This window comes from Channa argus, chromosome 7, assembly GCF_033026475.1.
Source record: "Channa argus isolate prfri chromosome 7, Channa argus male v1.0, whole genome shotgun sequence".
In the NCBI taxonomy this organism is placed as follows: domain Eukaryota; kingdom Metazoa; phylum Chordata; class Actinopteri; order Anabantiformes; family Channidae; genus Channa; species Channa argus.
In genome coordinates this window covers 21,471,779-21,491,190 of record NC_090203.1, presented here as the reverse complement: position 1 = coordinate 21,491,190, position 19,412 = coordinate 21,471,779, and the positions used below count along the sequence as shown (strand labels likewise).

Below are 19,412 nucleotides of genomic sequence, written 5' to 3'. Positions count from 1 at the left end.
TTGTTATGGATGCTGTTCATAATTCTTACATAAACAAAGCCTATACCAGAAAAAACTCCAATACTGAACGTTAACTCAGCTAGTTCTTTATGGTAAACTCAATTTTTGGAACCTCTTAGTGTAGCCGAAGTATTAGTGTACCTACAAATTATTAATTCAAACTAAAGTCAACCTTACAAGCATAATTAAAAGACAAAATTGACTTCAAACATTTTTTAGGTAATGCTACTTAGTGCCAACACTTTTAAAAGTTAAAATCTCAATTTACTGAGGATCCAACTGGGACTTGAACCCTAACCTCCCAGTCCCCAATTAGATAGCTTAACACATAGTCTTATCTTACTGCTGCACATTCAGTTAATCACCTTAGTAAGCTATCACCTTATATTCATGTACTGTACGGTGTATGTGAATGGTCTTTGGCTAGACCATTAGCTAGCATTGAAAATGTAGATGTAGAATCATGGCTTAATGTGAGAACTAAATGCTTATATAAAAACTAATAATCAGTTTAAAAAGCTTACCAAAGTCATGTGAACTGGACTGCACCAAGGTCTCCAACCTATAAACCTTTTGTCTAAAAGGTAAAAGAAAACAAATAAGTTGAGTAATGGCTCACACAAAAACACAAAGCTTGTTGTGTGTACCTACAATACATGTCTGCTGCCATGGAAAGGAATCTTTAAAGCAAACTTAACTTAGATCTGTTTTAAATCTTGGCTTACCTGAAAAGACTAAAGAGTAGCTTTGTAGATTCTACTAGTGCCGTCTCTGTTACCCAGGGGAAGCCAAAAATCTCCACTGTGTCTGTCTCATAATCTGTAGGTGCTGGGTCAAGGTGCAACAGCAGGCTACAGAGGGAATGCATTGACATGAGTTAAGACTTTTTTAGTAAGATTTTTCTGCTACTGAGAATTCTGCTGCCTCATTACAATGGAAGTGACGGGAATTTCATTTGTGTTCACAGCACAGCACCAAGTTACACTGGATAATATGGCCATCAACAGTTGTCACCAGGAGTGTTTCTCTGGCACAAAACAGGTGGAGTCATATCTTTGGTCCTCAAAGTGGGAAAATATATGTCATGCGATTATGGTGAATTGACAGTGTTAATACCGTTTTAGGGAGCCTCTAGCAATGTAACCCTCTGTGGAGAGAGCTCCAGTGCGGTCGTCCCTTGTTTCAGAACAGCAAAAGCATGGTGGCTGAGCTGAAGTCAGCTCATATAGGCTGTCTGCTGCAAAGGGGGAAACTGGAGGGGTGAGAGACTGGCTAAAGTCGTCTGCCATACTTTCAGTGCAGGATCACCTTAAATGACAAAAAAAATACAAGCTCAGTTTGAAATCAACAGAAAATACAATACATTAGGGTACGAGAGTGTAACTTTAATCCAAATTACATTTAAGTCAAACAGAGAAGCGTGGGTTCACATCTATTCTAACCTTTAGAATATAACAAATTGTGTGTCTTGGCTTTGAAACCATATCAGAATTAGCATTGGATAACTTAAATAACTTAATGGTAACGTGCTGAATCAGGTTGCAGCACTCTATCAGTAACTAGTTATAAAGCATGTAGCATCTGTCTCTGTGTTTAACGAGTATGTCGACATCGTCGTTGTGCTGTAATTGTTAACTAGTGTTACTCACATTTCTAGTTGACATTATAACTGCGAACGTTATCGGTAAACTTGATTGCATTTGACGTCAGTAAACCAAAATAACGGTATTTCTAACTGAAACACAGCACCCAACCCTTCCTTCAGAAACACAAATGCTATTGAGCAGTTGACAAACCTCGCGTTTTGTGCAGTGCTATAATCCGTAAAGTTGAATCAAAGCGTGAAGCTTAAACGTCTGTCATTTTCCTCCTTGTTTGGGTTTTCGTGCTCTCCCGCGCGTTCGCTCCACGCATGAGCGAACTACTCCAGGGCTCGATGATTGGTCTGAAGTTTCATAATGGGCGTGGTCGTGTCGCCATCATCAATCCACACAACACGAGAGGTGTCACAGTTATTAACTTCCTTCTTCGCTTTTCATTTAGTGTTTTCACTGCAGTGCTCTTTTCAGCCCCCAGTAGTCTCTTGTTTGTTTGTTTCGACGTCTTTAATTCTCAAGAGGTTTGTCAGTAAAAGAGTAAACTGCGTAATGTTCTTAATAGTTATTACAACTCCGTTTCACTAATAAGCGACTAAAAAGTAAGCTAACGTTAAAGTTAGCTAAAGATGCTTTGTGTTTTTTGACATATGCATATATCCATATGTCTAAAATGATTGAAGTATTCCAATTAAAACGTGGTAGAGCAAGTATGATGCTTTAAATTACACACCAAGCGCCTGCTCCATGACCTTCCAATAGGATAAGATCATGTCATTTTGCCCCCTTAGTCTTGCACTGCAGGGCTCCCTAGCAACTTAATACGAAATAAAGCAGGGGTTTAGGTAGGAATTTATCCACGCTAACCCTAATTTCCATATGCAGATCTGTCTCTCCCAACAGTCCCTCTCGCCATCACACCATTTCTCGCATTCTAATGCATTCCTACATCTTTACAAAATCCCCCCGTCTGCTGCACGTTGTGGATGTGCTCGTTTTGTCGACTTACTTAATCGTTATTTCTGCACGTTTGTCTTGTCCACTGAGGAGATGTATGATAAATCCGGTGCGTTACATGACCTAATTCACACGTTTTATTGCCAGGAGCCAGTGGAGACAATAAAAATGGAAGCGTCGGGAGAAATATTTTCTTTACGATGCACCGACCTGCTGTGCTTTCAACAAGAGGCAGTCCATCTGTGTGACGGTTCTGTCGTCTGGATAAAAAAGGTAAATGCTTTTTTTCCCCCTGATCCTATGCTTCGAACTCATTCAGTCCATTCTAGGCACCGTAAGATTTGAACCTGTTTTACTCCCCCTCCCCTCTCCCTCAGATGTAGCCTTTTTTCTAGCCTTTGAGTAGAGTAGACCCGATTGGTTTTTCTTGTCTGTAAAATCCAAATCCAACACCCAGGACTAAGAGTTTAGACTGACAACCTAATTCAGCTAGATGTACTTAAAATACAACCTTACTCATTTATTATCATTAAAGTGTCAATGGATAGTCTACCCAACATATGGATAACTGTGCTGTAAAATCAAATCTTGTTTGAGCTTCATTTCATTTCTACCTGATTAGCCCATTGGAGCTATATGCTGACAACCGATCTTTTTCTCATTAGACATTCTAAGCAGTATTGCTAATACCATTAAGAATGGCATTTTTAAATTCAGTATCAAGGTAAGTCTTTCAAGTCAACCAGTATCCACACAACCAGGTCTTGGCAAAGCTAAATGGAATCCAACCATAACTCAAACTGATATTGTTCCACCCTTGCAGCCCTGGTATTGACAAAAGGTTGTAAAAAGTCACCATACAATAGAAAATATGAACAAATAGTTAAATAAATAATACAGTGTGCTAAATCATTTACTCACAACATAAAAGGGCATTTTTAAACCTTGATTTTGGGGTTAAGGTGAGAACTGGGTCTAGGTGTCAAATTAGGCATTAAGTAGTCATTTGTTTATGATGGTTAACGTTAGGGTAATAAGAGTCCTCACACCTACAGTGTGTGTGTGTGTGTGTGCTAGTAATATAAATGGAGCGGTCATAGGACTGTGTGGCTTTTTAGCTTAGCTGAAACCCTGTAAGGAAGGCCCTTTTGCTGAGGTTGTAAAAATTCATATCTACAGTACAATACAATGTCCCTTGTCCCCTCACAAAGTTAAGAGTAAAGGCAGAAATATCAGACGTCAATATCCCTGACACACAGCGAGGGGGTCAAATATGAGCCGCTCATATGGGTTTTGTGTCTTACTCAAGGACACTTCAGCACTGAATGCATCTCAGTCTGGTATTGGATCTGTCAAAAATGTCTTAAGTTGTTATAACGGCCGTGATAATATATCAGTAATACTGCAAACAAAGGGAACGAGTGAGTGTAATCATTCGGTGTGGGCCTAATTAAGTTACTTACTAAATTGTGGTGGTGGCTTTTATCCTTAGCTAAATGCATGAACGCATTTCACGCAAGTTGACACATTCCTGAATTCAAATACCTCAACGTGTTGTTTCAGCTCTACTGTATATATGTACATCATGGTTTGTGACACCCAGACTTGCTCTGATGAGCAAAATGTTCCATAAGTAGGTTGAAAATGATATTTTATTGTTGTCAGACACTTAAAGTAGAGCTTCATGCTTGACCTCAAAACAGCCCTCCATAACTTTGGTTGGTGTTGTAACGTGGACATTGTAAAATAATGTTATACTATGACCGGTAGTTTGACCTCTGAAAATCCTGTATGATACAATTGCACCATTAACTCTCCTCTTTAAGGAGTGTAGTCAGAGGCCTGTAATGACTTTGCATAATGAGTTACATTCTCTTTTTTTCATTGGGTCTACTTTCTAAAAGATCTCTGTATTGTAAAGGGAAGAGTGCTAGTCCCTTTTATCTCTAAAAAAAACCCTTGTGGCTACAGTTTGATCAATTAAACTCCTGAAAGGGCCCCCCTTCTTTTCATTCCTCTGCCTGAGAGGAATATAAAGTTATCAGTCTTCCCAAGCGATATGAGGACGGAAATAAGTAGTTTGTCTATAAAAATGTCCAGGTACTTTATCAGCGTCCCAGTAGGCCCTGAGGCCCTGACACTGTTCAATGTGGCTCTGTTGTACCAGTTTCTTGTGCTCTCTCTTTCTCTCTTCCTCCCTCCCTGTCTACTTGTCTATGCCCAAGGCCTGCTTCTCTCTGGGTGGGGTGTATGCTGTTGGCCCTGCACCTCACCAATGGAATTGACTGGGGCTCGAGCCCCAAGTGAGGCTATCGATTTCAATCAGTGGCTTGGGAGATTGGAGGTGAATGATGTAGACTTTAAAGTGGCTGCTGTTGTGGGGGGGGGGTGATGCTGCAGGAGGAGGCACTTTACTTTTGACGAAAAATCAGATAAACACAGAAAACAGCATTATCTATTTGAAGAGATTTTAATCTTCTAGTTTGGAGAGTAACTTTATATTGGTATAGTTCTGTCAAAATAGCCCAAATACTCGTGTTGACTATTTTCACATTAAGTCAAGTATTTGGTTTGTAAAAGATCAGAAAATAGTAAAAATCGCCTGCCACAATTTCCAAAAGCCAAGTTTTTATATTTAGATTACTCCAACTAACAGTCCAAACCAAAAAACTAAAGCCTAATGTTGTAAAACCCCAATTCAAAAAAGTTGGGACGATGTGTAAAACACGAATAAAAACGGAATGCAATTATTTGCAAATCTTATCAACCCATATTTTATTCATGATAAAACATTAACAACATAGCAGATGTTAAAACTGAGATATTTTACTCTTTCATTAAAAAAATTATCTAATTTTGAATTTGTTGGCAACAACACATCTCAGGGTACAGGGTGGTGTTTACTATTGTGTAGCATCCCCTCTTCCTTAAGCAACTGTCTGTAAATATTTGGTAAGTGAGGAGACCAGTTGCTGGAGTTTAGGAGAGGAATGTCCCATTCTTTTCTGATGTAGTAGCTGCTCAACAGTCCTCGGCCTTTGTTGTTTTTTGATGCTCCAAATGTTTTATATTGGTGAATAATCTGGACTGCATGCAGGCCAGTTCAGCACCCAGATTCCTCTTCTGCAAAGCCATATTGTTGGGATGGATGTGGTATTTGGTTTAAAATTGTCTTGCTGAAATATGCAAGATCTTCCCTGAAAGAGACATTGTCCGGATGGGAGCATATGTTGCTCTAAACCCTCCATGTACTTTTCAGCATTGATGATGACTTTCCAGATGTGTAAGCTGCCCACGCCATAGGCACTAATGCACCCCCATACCATTAGAGATGCAGGCTTTTGAACTGTCCGCTGATAACAAGCTGGATGGTCCCTCTCCTCTTTAGTCCGCAGGATACGGCGTCCATGGTTTCCACAAAGAATTTCAAATTTTTATTCATCTGACCACAGAACAGTTTTTTTTATTTTGCCTTAGACCATTTTAAATGAGCTTTGGCCCAAAGAACAAAATGGCATTTCTGGATCGTGTTCACATATGGCTTCTTCTTTGCATGATAAAGCTTTAAGTTACATTTGTAGATTACAGAGCGAACTGTGTTCACAGACTGTGATTTATGAAAGTGTTCCTTGTCTTGTCCCTTGCACACAGAGATTCCCCCTGATTCTCTGACATTTTTTATGATATCATATACTGTAGATGGTGGGATTTCACAATTTTACATTGAGGAACACGTTTCTTTAATTGTTCCACAATTTTTAGATGCAGTTTGTCACAGATTGGTGATCCTTTGCCTATCTTTAATGAAATGAAATCATCCTTTTATACCCAGTCATGTTACTGACCTGTTGCCAGTTAACCTAATTAGGTATCAAATGGTCCTGCATTGTTTTTTTTTTATTTGCAGCAATTACTTTTCCAGCCTTTCGTTGTCAATATTTCAACTTTTTTGAGATGTGTTGCTGCCATCAAATTCAAAATCAGCTAATATTTTCCATTAATTGGTCAAATATGTCAGTTTCGACATCTGATATGTTAATTTGTTCTGTTGTAAATAAAATATGGGTTGATGAGATTTGCAAATCATTGCATTCTGTTTTACTTACGTTTTACACATCGTTCCAACTTTCTTTGAATTGGGGCTGTGTAAGACTAAAGTTTTGATCGTAATTTCTGCATACCCTTGCTGAGAATTAGACATGGATAGGGGACATGCATGTGCTCCTATTCATAGAACAACTGGGGATACTGGCATGGACATGTTCCACACATGCTTACTGCAAAACATGCAGCTGGTTTACTTTTCTGGCACATGCACTCTAGTGTAGGGCTGCATCAGTCTGTGTGGACACAAATGTTTTGGTTGCACACAATCTGCCTCTGCAGCCCTAGGTATATGCAGATGCAAAAAGCATGATATTATGATATTACGTACCTAATTACATTGAGTTTAAATGATTGTATAAAAGAAATCAACCAACTTCATGCATTAACTGTAAATGCTGGTTGTATAATCTAGAAAAAGGAGTGGGAGTCAAAACAATAATATGCTTCAATACTGCATTGTTCCAGTAGTGCGCAGGGCGATTTTCTTGTTGAATAGTTACTGAGAAGAGTGAGGTGACAACTTTTTGTACCATCATCGTTCACAGGAAAGTGGAGGCAAGAAGACAGACTGATAAAGTTCCTGTTTTGCTTAAAGAGGGAAGTTGGTTCACACAATGAGAGCACTGCTGTTTTTCTTCAGTTAGAAGCATTTGCATCAAGGCCAGGAGATTAAACGTGTGGGTTGGGAACTGGAGAGAGTGCGCTGTCTCGCTTGGGGCCCCTGGTGCCAGAGTTCTAGCTTTCATCGCACTGGGTGAAAGATTTCTCCTGGACGTTTCACTCTCTGTGGCTACAGGTGGGTGGTTCACTTGCTGTAGGTGGCGGCCGCTGTGGATTTCTTGCAAAAGTACAGAGGAGGTGGCTGTGGGCAAATTATTTCACAATTGCCAATGTTCAATAGTCTACTCTGAAATGCTGAATCCCACACTATATAAAGTCATTTGTGTTGTTAAGTGGTATTTGAAGTGTTATGTTAATGTTTAAAACTGTGCAGTAGGTGTTTGTGTTTTTTCTAATGCAGATACTCTTAACATCAGTTTTTAGGCTTTATTAATAAGAACCAATAAAGGGCAAGGATATCCCATGGGATACTTAATACTGTTGCATATGAGTTTACAAAAGGAAAATTATGTCTGCATGTAGAGCTGAAATTGTTCGTTGATTTATTAATTAGATGATTGAAAGAAAATTTGATAATTTCACTTGTTTTTTTAAAGCAACAAGATCAGTCATTTTGCTGTGCAGCTCCTCAGACGTGAAAGGTTCAGACTTTCCTTTTCCTATTCTGTACTATTTGATAGTAAACTGAATATCGGGTTTGGACTGTAAGTCAGATAAAACCAGCTTTTTAAATATGGTACACTTATTGTTTTCCCTGTTTTCTGACGGTCTATTTATAAATATTATTAGACCCGTTTTGTTTTGTTTTTCTGAAATTTTTAATAGGCTCCATGTTCCGTGGAGTGGTTCTGGTGATTGTCTGCCTGCTGCAGAGGAAACTGGTGACCACAGAGGGGCATCATGGGACCAACCGCCATGTTTTCTATGCAGTGCATATCGACGGAGGCATCAGAGCTGCCAGAGCTCTGGCTGAGCAGCACGGACTGGAGTTCATACAGCGGGTCAGTGGATCTTTAAAACCTCTGTTATCACACCCATGGGCCTACAATTTACGTTTTCTAAATCCAGTTAATGATGGGTTTTTTTTTTCTTCTTCTTGTGAGCTGCTTAAGCGATGACTTTTATGATCTATTTGAGGAATATTTAACTTTATTCAAATTACACAGGGTTTCTGAATATTTCATACTGACACACATGAAAGACACGTACATGCTGCCAGAATGACACATGCCCATATTTGGATACATCTGTACAGTCAATATTAGTTTATGCCTGTGAGAAACTCCTATGTTTGGAATTGCCTCTAAACAAATGCCTTTAGAGATGACTGGGTTTTTACCTATTTGCCTGAGTTTAAGTCTGTCATGCTGAAATCTTTCCATTTGTCAGAAGACTAGATGTGATTTATCCACATCAATACTTTAAAGGTTACTTTGGTTGTTGAGACTGAAAGTGTGTCAGCTCGCTGAAAAAAATGTTCTCTGCTGCACAAAAAAAAAAAAAGGGTTCAGAGCCGGTCTTGGTTAGGTGAAATACAGTAGTACTGCTTTTTTTAAGAGTAAGTTCAAAGAAGGGGTTCAGGGGTATAAGACATTTCAAAATGAACTTCTTTTGATTCTCTTTTATGAAAGATTCACACAAAGATTTAAAAGGTAAGAGACCTTATGAATTGACATCCATTCCTCCTGTGCTCTGTTAAATTTAGGATAAAAAAAACCCCTTTTATTTAACTTCATTTTTTCACATGTAAAGCCAGAATATGTACAAAATGTACAATTTGTTTGAAAAACATATTGTAACCAATTCATTATGGAAACGACAAAAATATGTACAGTGTCCAAAAGTAAAAGGCTATAGTTGCATTTCATTTATTTAAAATGTAGATTTAAAATGTTAAGTACTTCTTTGATTTTGCTGTCAGGAGACAATAAAAAAAATATAAGGTAAAGTTATTAATGGGTAATAGTGAAGGTATGTGTTTTGACTTTATTGATAAGAGTTAGTGTGAGCGTCTGCTGGCCTGGTGTGAGGCTGTGTGCAGCAGGCATTGGCTCTGGGGAACAGGGACGCAAGCTCATTTCAACCTTGGCCCTGCTGCCTCTGCTTCAGCTGCTGCCTGGATCATGAATAAAACATCTCTTTGACCTTTATCAAGAGTGTATTGGACAGTCCACCCCCGTCTCTGTCTTCCTCTCTGCCTGTCTCCCTCTCATTGTCCCTCATGTACGAACACAACCATTTCTGCCTCTTACTGCGTTGTTGTCTGCTCTTTTATACATCACTGGTAGTCATGATGCAGAGATGCAGTAAGAATATGTAATTGGAAAGCAGATCTACTTGCCCATGTGGAAAATCCCAATAATATAAACACTTGCAAATACTGTAGGTTTTTTAAGTTTATACACTGCTTTTGTGAAATGGTGCAACCATCCTTCAGCATGTTAGAAATCAATGATTAGTGACGATGACTGTGGTGTCATCCTGTGTAGTCCATTGTCAAATATATGCAGCAAATGATGCTTGTGTGGTAGTAAGTTGTCCCTACCCCAAAGATACTTTCCTGAATCTCAGAAAACCCCCACTTTCATGATTCCCGCCCCCCAGGTGTAATATGCTGACTTGGCTGCTACAGGCCTCTTCTACCTGTCTGTCACCAGAGGCTGATGCTAAATGTCACTGACACTAAATCGCCTTTGTTAAGTCAATTCTACTTTAATTATGTCACCTGTGCTATGCGTCTTGCATGGGGCAAATATTGTGTATTTCAGATATTTTTTATTTATTTATTTATTTACATTTTTTTCTGAAAACACTGAAGTAAAATGAAAAGTCTGACAAGCCCAGCACCATCTTGGGAGGATTGTGATATCTGCTGGCATTCCAATGGTAATGCTGCATGAGTGGAATGGGAATAAAATGTCTCCATGCTGGCACTCAACATATTGTTGGTCTCTTTGATTTAGTATACAGCATCCAGGAAAATGTCATCACGTCTCTCCATTGTGCAGGCTTGACAAATCTATTTTGCAACTGTATAATCCAAAGAAAAACAAAGCAAAATACCCAAGCTGATGTCTTTATGTCATGTGGACTGTGATGCATTGCAGCAGCATTTTGCAGGTGCCTCTTTGTTAGCAGATGCGCTGAAGTTTTTCATGTCAGTCTTTATGATTTTTAAATGTATCAAAAAGATAGAGCTGATCTGTCCATATTTATCTTTCACTTGTCTTTGCTCATTCAAAAAATGTTTAAAAGTTGCTCATAGTTTGTCAACCTTCTTTTAAATTGGAGGCTAAATTTGCTTATTCAGAATTAGATGAGGTGCAGTGAAATGTAACAAAATTTTAATAAAGAAACCAACCCAACAAATGCACTGCACCCAGGGAAGCTCTTGGTTGTAATTATTACGGCTGTGTGACAGCGCTGATGTGGATTCAAAGATTACTGTCACACAATAGTGAGTCTCATCTCCTACCAAGGCTATGGTGGTGTAATGCAATCATTACGAGACAGAAAGAAAGAGTTGCTCTGACTAGACAGGTAATGGCCGCCATTACAGGTGCAGGATTTCACACACACGACAAAGACAAAACACCCTGATCGTGATCGAAAATAAATGTTTTTTTTTCTCCTCTTCTTAGTGCCACTGAACAACAGGACAGCAGCTTGATATTAGACGGTGATTAGAAAAATGTCTCTGCTTGCAGGCTTACTTATGAAACAGGCGACCTAGTTTTAAATTGTGTCACACACCGCATTTTTACAGGAGTTATTTCTTGCTTACCTAAGTGTTGGCCTATTCAGTTAGAGCCAGATTAGGTCTGTGTGTTATAATGTTTTATTTTTCGCTAAGATGACTACTTCAATAATTAGGTTCCTCTATATTTAATGTGAATGCATTTGTACTTGTATTGAGTATCTTTGTAAAAAGTTTTCGTGTAGCCGTTGGCATTGAGAACATTTAGGGAAAGTGGTCTTTACTTTCCAGCACACTTTCAATGGTTGTTTAGTGATTAAGACATAGTTTAAGGGTTATGGCTAGGGTAAGGGTAGAGCCTACCTGAGCTAGGTGGTGCAGGTTGGGATAGAAGACTGGGTACTGCATTATATCAGTAAGTCTTGTGTTTCACCATGATACAATAGATGAGCAATTTGGTGTGTGTGTGTGCGTGTGCAGGGTTTTTGTTTTGAACTCTGACACCAGGTAGTCCCTGGTCTCGAACCAATGGTGAAACGGCTTCCAGATTCTCCTTCTCTCCAGTGAGGTGGAATATTGCTGGCAGATTACCATGTCATTAGCATGTCATTAGCATACCATTACTGATGCACAGCATGGCTCACTGTCTATGGATGTGATATCAGCTCATCGAGAGATTCAATCCCCAATCCGCTCCGTGTTTCCACCCTCCCTCCCTCCGTACACTCGAGGTGTGTTTTCCATCTGAGTAAAGCAGATGTAATTGAGCTAGAGCACTGGATTTACTAGCTAAATGAAATCACACAAACGTTTCGTGATCAACCGAGGCCGCTGTTGTATGCATTTTGGGAGCAGCTTCTGTGAAACCTTGTAGCGCTGCACCCAATTCCGAATTTTTAATATCCTCTCAGAAATAGCCTCAGTCAGATGCTAAGCTATGCCAAGCCTTACTGAGGCTGGATTACTCTAGGATGTTATGTTATAACCAGGTGTATGTGTGTGTGTGTGTGTGTGTGTGTGTGTGTGTGTGTGTGTGTGTGTAGGTGTGGGTGTGTTTGTGTGTGTGGCAAAAGGGAAAAGGCAGACTTGCCACAGTTTCTCCCCTGCCCTTCGGTTCCCTTTCTTGTAACATAGGGCATCCTGGGGCACCAAAAGGGACACCAATCCTCTAATGGTTGGAACCGAGGGCCCATTCCATTAGTCAGGGGGCCCAGAGTTCACCGTTGCTCTTCAGTGCAAAGAGGGCGGAGGGATAGAAATGGAGGCAGGTGTTGGCCAGGGGCGACACAGAAGGCAACACTGCAGAAGCTGCATGCTGGGAAATGCAGCACTTTTTTCTCACCCTCATCTTCGTTCCTATTCTGCCTATTTCTATTTCATCATGCAAGTACAAGTGCACACACCTTGTGCATATAGCTTGCACAACACACATGCCCACACTTTCACATAAACACACTGACTTCTTATCACCTGCTTTTGTCCCCAATTTCTTTCATTCCAGTAAGCTTTTCTCCATTTTCCTTATCTTTTTCTTTCTCTCCCTCAGCCTCACACACCGATTCACTCACTCATTCACTCATGCCCATCTCCATTTTTTTTCATTTTTGGTCTCTCTCTTTGCTTACTGCCCCCCCCCCCCCAACTCCTCACTCCATCCCCGCTCATACATCACTCTTATTTGTAAATGAACAGAGGACTTGACAGAGGAATACGTGGAGAATATGTGGTTTTCCTCGAATGCTGAAAACTCTGGCGAGCAATGAAGGTAGAGAAGAAGAGGTGTAAGACGGAAGGGGGTGAGGAGGAAGAGGAGGAGGAGAGAAGAAATTATGCTACCACTCCCTCTCTTTCTCTTCCCTTCCCTCTCTGGGCTGAGATGATGTATGGCTGCAAAGGCCACATGTTGGCCATGTGATGGATTAAAGCACTTTGTAGGAAAATTACTGAGAGCGCCTCAGCACACCCGAGTCTAGTCCTTAATAAAACTCTCTTCAATATTGAAATGGAGAGAGAGAGAGAGAGAGAGAGAGAGTGAGAGAGGGACCAAGAAAAAGATAAAGAAGATAAAGCAAGATGGTGGATGGAAGCAGGGAAGCACACAAACACACTCACGTGATGCTGAGTGCTGTAGACTTACTGTTTAATACAAGGTTTTGTTTGAATTCCTAAAAATGTGGAGAAGCCAGTATAGGTAAAACCGATTTAAGGAATTGGTTTATAATGCTTTATAACATATTTGTGTATCTTTTCCCATTTCAGTAATTTTCATTTCATACCCTAAATAGGAAATTGTAGAAAACCAAAATCCAGTCCCATGTGTAATATGACAAAGGGTGGCCTTCAGTACATGTTAGTCTTATTTTTTTAAATGCAAATCACATTAGATCTATTTTCATCTGGAAAATATTTTCATCAAACACTTCGCTGGTTGATTCTCATTGATTTTACGATAGGATTTTATTGTGGGTCGACTCATAAAAGACAGAGATAAGTGTAGTAGGTCTGTAGCAGTTTGGACTGAGTTGTGTTGGAGGAAAATTTTATAGAATAGCAAACGACTTCCCACATACTGTAAATGACTTGATCATATTCGTACATTACAGAACTATTTAAACGCTTGAATATAGTGTTTAATGATGAATTCAACTATTTTCAGTTGTTATACTACTTTTTCTTATGATCATTATTGTTTCTAGAGTTGCAACAGTTAATTTATTGCAACGCATTGCCTGTTTCCAGCATCTCCGATGTAAGAGATGCCATTTTTTTAACTTGTAATAGCAGATTGACAATCTATTATTTAAAGACATTGCATTGAAGCATTTTGTATATTTTAGATATTGGTGTGGGTTTTGTTAAAGATACATGATCATATAATTTGTTTCTGGACTTGTTGAGCTTCTTTTTGGGGATGTTGTCATAGTTACAGATTTTAGAAATGGGGGAGTAAATGTCTTTTATTAGTATTACCCACACTACCAAATTTAAGTCTAAGTTCTACAAAAATCCAATCTAACTCAACTCAACACTCAATCCAAAAGTAATTGTGTTTGACTTCAAGAATAGATCAGCCCCTGTATTTGTCACTTTAAGATGGACTGTAGATTCTATCACGCCCTCTTTCTTTTGCATTTCCTGCCAAAACTGTAACCAACAAGGCTCACCCTGTTTAGTCCTTAGCATCCCCCTTCATCACCCAGCCCTCCTCCCATCTCTCCTTTTTCCTTCAACACAGTCACTGCTGTGGAGGCCACAGCACTTGTAAGGCTGTTAGTTTACCCACCAGCTGCTGTTCGCTGCATAGGGTGAGCTGCCTCACGTGGCTCTCACTCACTGCTTCAGTGTAATTTGATATCTGTGTTTGTTTTGGTTTATCCTTCATGCTTTTCCCTTTCTCCATCCTTCAATTTCTCCTTTCTATCTTATATTTGTTGCATACAGCTCCTGTGGATGCTTCAGCTCTCAGATGATTCAAAGTCTAACTGAACTGTCATCAACATGAGACTGATAATATCTGTTTTTCAAGGCTACCATGTGGATTTTCTGTGTAATTTGTGTTTTGGACAGAGGGTTAATAGCTCACATTTGACTGCTTATAAGTTAATTTGTGTTTTTGTTTCATATGAAATCACCTGGTTGAGGTCACTGTACCTGGTAAGTGTTGTCCGTCATTCTGTTTCTCAGAAGACACAGAAGCCTGCTGCTTTACATAAAGTTAAACTCCTTTTATAAAGATGTTACAAATCTGTTTAAAATGTTAAATTATGTGCCAGTATAAAACTGATTGGTTTAATGAATGGTGCAATATACATTTTCATAATAATAATGCAATCACGACAAAGTTGGAAAGTAAGACGTGAACTAGACTTTTTTTCGTCTACAGTACAGTCGGTGTGGTCTCCCTTGTGGATGTGTGAAGTGGTCTTAAATGCTTTTCACATAGTAACTGAGCCAAAATCGTTGTCACAAAAGGAGAGAATCCACTTGATTTCAATGTCAAGGGCCGTGTCAGATCAGAGCATGCAGGAGGTACCAGATTGTGGAATAAGTACACTGCAGCAGGCGTTGGATTACAGCACATTGAAACCAAGAGTTTAAGAAAATGGGGGGAAAAAAAAGCCTTGTCATGAAGAAGCTTGCAACATGCCCACTCATCTTTAGATCCTGTGGATAATTCCCTGCTCTATCCCCATGTGGGCTAACTCGGACATTACCTAGAATTTGTACTAGGGGGGCTTGCAGGATAGAGTTCATGTAACATCTGGATTGTCTCACTCAGACATTTGCGTTCTAACATGCAGCTCCTTCGAGTAGAGTCTGGTGAAGTTCAGGGTGGCAGTGCATGTGTGAAAGCTGCTTTAATCTTCCTGGGGATAGATGAAAGGTCAGCATTAAGATAGAAGAAAGATTTTGTCTGAGATATTCACCTCTTGAGAAGGATTTTCCATCTGAACATATATGGTTTTGTGTGTGTTCTTTCTCATACCATTTATTTTCTCTGTCCAAAATTAATTCCAGTAGTACTTACAATGAAATTTAAGTATGTTGTATTATATTTAGAAGAATCACATAACACATTCTGGAAGAAAATCCACTACAGTAGGTGTTCATCTGAAAATGCTGTTAACAAATTGAAGAAAACAATTCCTTCATGATCTACCTCACTCAAATGTGTCATTAGAATTCAGAGCAGCCACTTTAACTTTATTCTCATACAAGTTAATTGTCTTGCGGATAATGCAGCATCCTTACTGCTTGCGATATTTGATACTTTTGCTCGTTTAAAAAAATGAGGCAGTGAATCGGAGGAGGCTAGCTGCAGTCAAAAACATCATGCTACAGAAAAAGCACAGGTGAATAATCTTTTCTTAGCTTCATATAATGCACTCGTCTCTACTCTGGTCCTGTTAGATCTTAATGTTGCATTTGACACCTCTGACCACAATATTTTATTACAGAGACTGGAACATGTCAAAAGAATTAAAGGAACTGCACTAGGATGGTTGAAATCTTACAATGTCTTTATAATTTGTCATTTTATACATGTACACACATGTTGTCCTTTTTAGCAGTGTAGGGAGGTTTTCTTGTAGTTGTTTTCAATTAGCATTTTGCCTGCTGCTTTTGTAATTGCAGCGTACCTCACTTTTCTCTGCGTTATGGCTTTATGGCTTTATGGCTTTATGGCCTTGTTTCTTCCAACCCCCACCCCACCCCCCTTCAGCAGCACCTGGATGTTAAAAAGCAAAGTTAAAAAAAAGAATGTATGATTAATTTGTATCAGTTTCCACAACAACATAAAAAAGACCTTGCAGTGATCTTTCATTTAAAAAGGTTTTCTGTACGATTATGTCCTTAGATTATTGTGGTCTCCTGCACTAAGCTCCTCTCCTCTCCTCTCCTCGCATTAATATGTTACCATTGCATTGCATTAACTTTGTGTCCCTTTCCCCTGTAGCTGTGCTTCTCCCTCTCTCTGTAACTATCTGCAGGTCTGGCTTTGGAGCTGTGAGTTTCCAGTGTGCAGTTACTGACCCTACCAACCTGCCCAGTCTTTTCATTGTTGATTCTTGTTTGTTTTTTCTCCTTTCTTTTCTTTCTCCATCCTCCCCACCCGGTCAAGGCAGATGGCTGCCCACCCTAAGTCGGGTTCTGTCTGAGGTTTCTTCCATTAAAGGGAGTTTTTCACCTCCGCTGTTAACTTAGTGGTTGCTCAAGGAGGGATTTGTTGGGTTTTCTCTATAAATCGTCATAGTCTAGACTTTATCATGAAAAGTGCCTTGAAAATATTTTGTTGTGTATTTGATATTGTAGCGTGTTGCTTGTGTTAGCTAGCCACCGGGTTGATTCAGCAACATGTCCTATATTTATATTAGTATTAACATTTATCTTTTTCTGAAACTGCTGGTCGTGGCTTCTCAAATTTGAGCTTTACAGAATTAAGGTAGAAGTTAAGAAAAATAGTAGTGTGATCAGTTTTGGCTCTGCTAAATTGTGATTATCATTAATATTGGTCTCATTTGATCAGTACTGTGATTCAAGATTAAAGATGAATTGTTTATTTAAAACTTTATTGTGTTATTAGGAAACGTTCAAGGAGGTAGCAAATATTCTAAGGGATCATAAAAAAGCTTCAAATCATGTCTCCCTTTTTTAAACTTTTAAGAAATAAAACACCAAATTAAAAGACAAATGCATAAAAATGAAATATTAAAAAACTGACATCAAAGAACAAAACAAAACAAGCACATCATGATGTCTGCAGCTTTTGTGTTTGTGTTTCGGTGTTTTAAATCTTTTTTAAAGTGACATGTTTTTGGATGTTTGGGCCTTTCAATCATAAGGTGGGCAGACTGATAATCTGATTCGACACTTGAAGACAAACCCCATGCATCAATTGAAAACTGGTGAAAAACCAAAACAAAAAATACAGACATGATAAAACTATGTAATGTCTTATTAATGAAACCATTGATTTATTGACTGAATACAACAAATAATGCCTCATATTATTGGAAAGGAGAGTTGTAATGCAAATGAGTTTTTTAGCAACCGGCTCTTGTAATGAACTTTGATAGATGAATATGAGCACATTATAGACTGGCCTGAATGCTTTAAAGTCAAAGTTAACTTTATTGTCAATTCTGATAATTATCCAGGACTTCCACTTTGTTCACATTAATAATTGCTTTTTCCCCTATTCAAATTTTATACTTTTATAATAGGAAAATAAAATTAGGCATTCCAGCATTCTTTACTATTTCAAGTCTCACAGCTGGGTAACAATACTGATCTCAGTCAGTACAGCAGCCAGTAAAACCAAATGGATTTATTTTTTTTTTTATTTTTTTTTTTTATTTACTATCTGTGCTGGTCCCTGGACACCATAACTGATTTTGAACGTTTATCATTTGGTTATAGTTTGGGTATTACATGTACAAATATGTCATTAAACATCCTATTGACTTCTCTATATCAAAATATCTCAGTTCAGATTTTACTTTGGAGTTTGTAATCATGGTCAATCTCCTTTTCCAGAGCTCCTCCAGATGACATCATCCGAACTCAATGATGAAAAACTTCGCTGGGTGATGTCATCTGCAGGAGTTTTTCAGCTGGAATCAGATAACAATTTTAATATAAGGAAATCAGATGAACGTTTAAAAGCATTAATGTACATTCATGTACACCCTTAAACTAAAGCCATAGAGAGCAATTTAAAACTAACTGAATAATGTATTTTTTGTAATCACTTTGTCTTCTATCTCCCATATTTGCATCAGATTCTTGGTTGGGATGCAGAATACTGTCCAATATTGGTCCAATAATAACTGCTTATTGGAGCTTCGTAAATTGTTCTTCTCAGCAGTAGTTGTCAGTTCTGCAGCTCTTACAAAGAGAAGTCATAGTTGTAGATAAGTTATTTTTTACTTTCCATAATATTCTAATGTGTATAGCCGATTCACATCTGCAAATGTCTCTGATTTGAAAGGTTTTGAAATATCTTTTGCAGATTACAGTTTAAATCTCTTGCTGTGGCAGCAGTGGCATCTGTACATTGTTTCGTTGGAGTTTTCAGGACACTTTTCTTTCTGTAGCAGGGGCTGTTGTTTTTGTTTGCGCCATTCATCAGTTGAAGAAATCCAGTTAAGATTTTGCATGTACGAAAGCATTTTATTTGATGATCCAGTTTTTTAAATCTGCAAAGTTGAGCACAACAGCACAACAACTGCTCTGATTGTTGAACTTACTGATCTAATGTCCTTGAGACGGTGTGTGTCATGACCAGTTTTTAAGAGTACTGCATTAAAATCAATCAGACTTGATTAGTTGCCAGTGATATTTTATTAAGTGTTTTTATAATCTCTTCTCTGTTTCATTGTTTTCAATTTCAGCTTACAATAAACTGATATTCATATATCATAAACAACTGTCAGTACCAGGAATTTGATTTCCTGCACTCACATAGTCAGACTCGGATATTATCCTTTGCATCATTCTTCTTTCAGCAGCGGTACAGTCTTGCTAATCTCCTCTTCATCTGTGATTTGGACTAAGGTTATGCGTTGGAGAGATTCAGTTAAGCAATCAAGGACCTGAGAGGAGCATTTTCTATAGCCCTGTCTGCCAACTTGCACTTCTATCTGGAGTCTGAAGGTCTAGTTGTATTGTGAACTAGTCCTCAGTCCTAGCAGAGGGCAATAGGTCAGGGTGCTGTGTCTCCATACTTGTTGCCTCACTAACCATCATTTTATGCTTTAGAAAAACCTCAGAGTTTGAAGTACTTCATTTTTCTCTAAACAGTGTATTTTAATCAATAATAAAAGAAGTAGGATTAAACACTGACTTTACCCCTGACTTTAAGAGGGTTCAATTATCTGTAGATAAGACATTATGTAGGCAAGTATGATCATACAAAATTTTATTACATTTTC

General features: G+C 38.7%; 2 protein-coding genes across 3 annotated transcripts in view; one reads left to right on the top strand and one right to left on the bottom strand.

Moving 5' to 3' along the window:
- mms22l (MMS22-like, DNA repair protein) overlaps positions 1-2,013 on the bottom strand; it is an 18,200-nt gene extending 16,187 nt beyond the window's left edge. Inside the window, exons 1-4 of the mRNA XM_067509058.1 lie at positions 1,797-2,013; positions 1,117-1,308; positions 726-851; positions 525-577 (exon numbers count right to left, since the gene is read on the bottom strand). Of these exons, the coding sequence (XP_067365159.1) occupies positions 525-577; positions 726-851; positions 1,117-1,289 (352 nt within the window). The 5' untranslated portion in view covers positions 1,290-1,308; positions 1,797-2,013. The remainder of the gene's footprint in view (positions 1-524; positions 578-725; positions 852-1,116; positions 1,309-1,796) is intronic.
- Positions 2,014-2,681: 668 nt separating this feature from the next.
- The window catches only part of LOC137129789 (furin-like protease kpc-1), a 156,390-nt gene continuing 139,659 nt past the window's right edge, over positions 2,682-19,412 (top strand). Inside the window, exons 1-2 of one of the 2 annotated variants that reach the window (XM_067509060.1) lie at positions 2,682-2,825; positions 8,106-8,281. In XM_067509060.1, the coding sequence (XP_067365161.1) occupies positions 8,111-8,281 (171 nt within the window). In that variant the 5' untranslated portion in view covers positions 2,682-2,825; positions 8,106-8,110. Of the gene's footprint in view, positions 2,826-7,255; positions 7,456-8,105; positions 8,282-19,412 lie in introns of those variants that run through there. The other variant, XM_067509059.1, reaches the window with a different exon arrangement.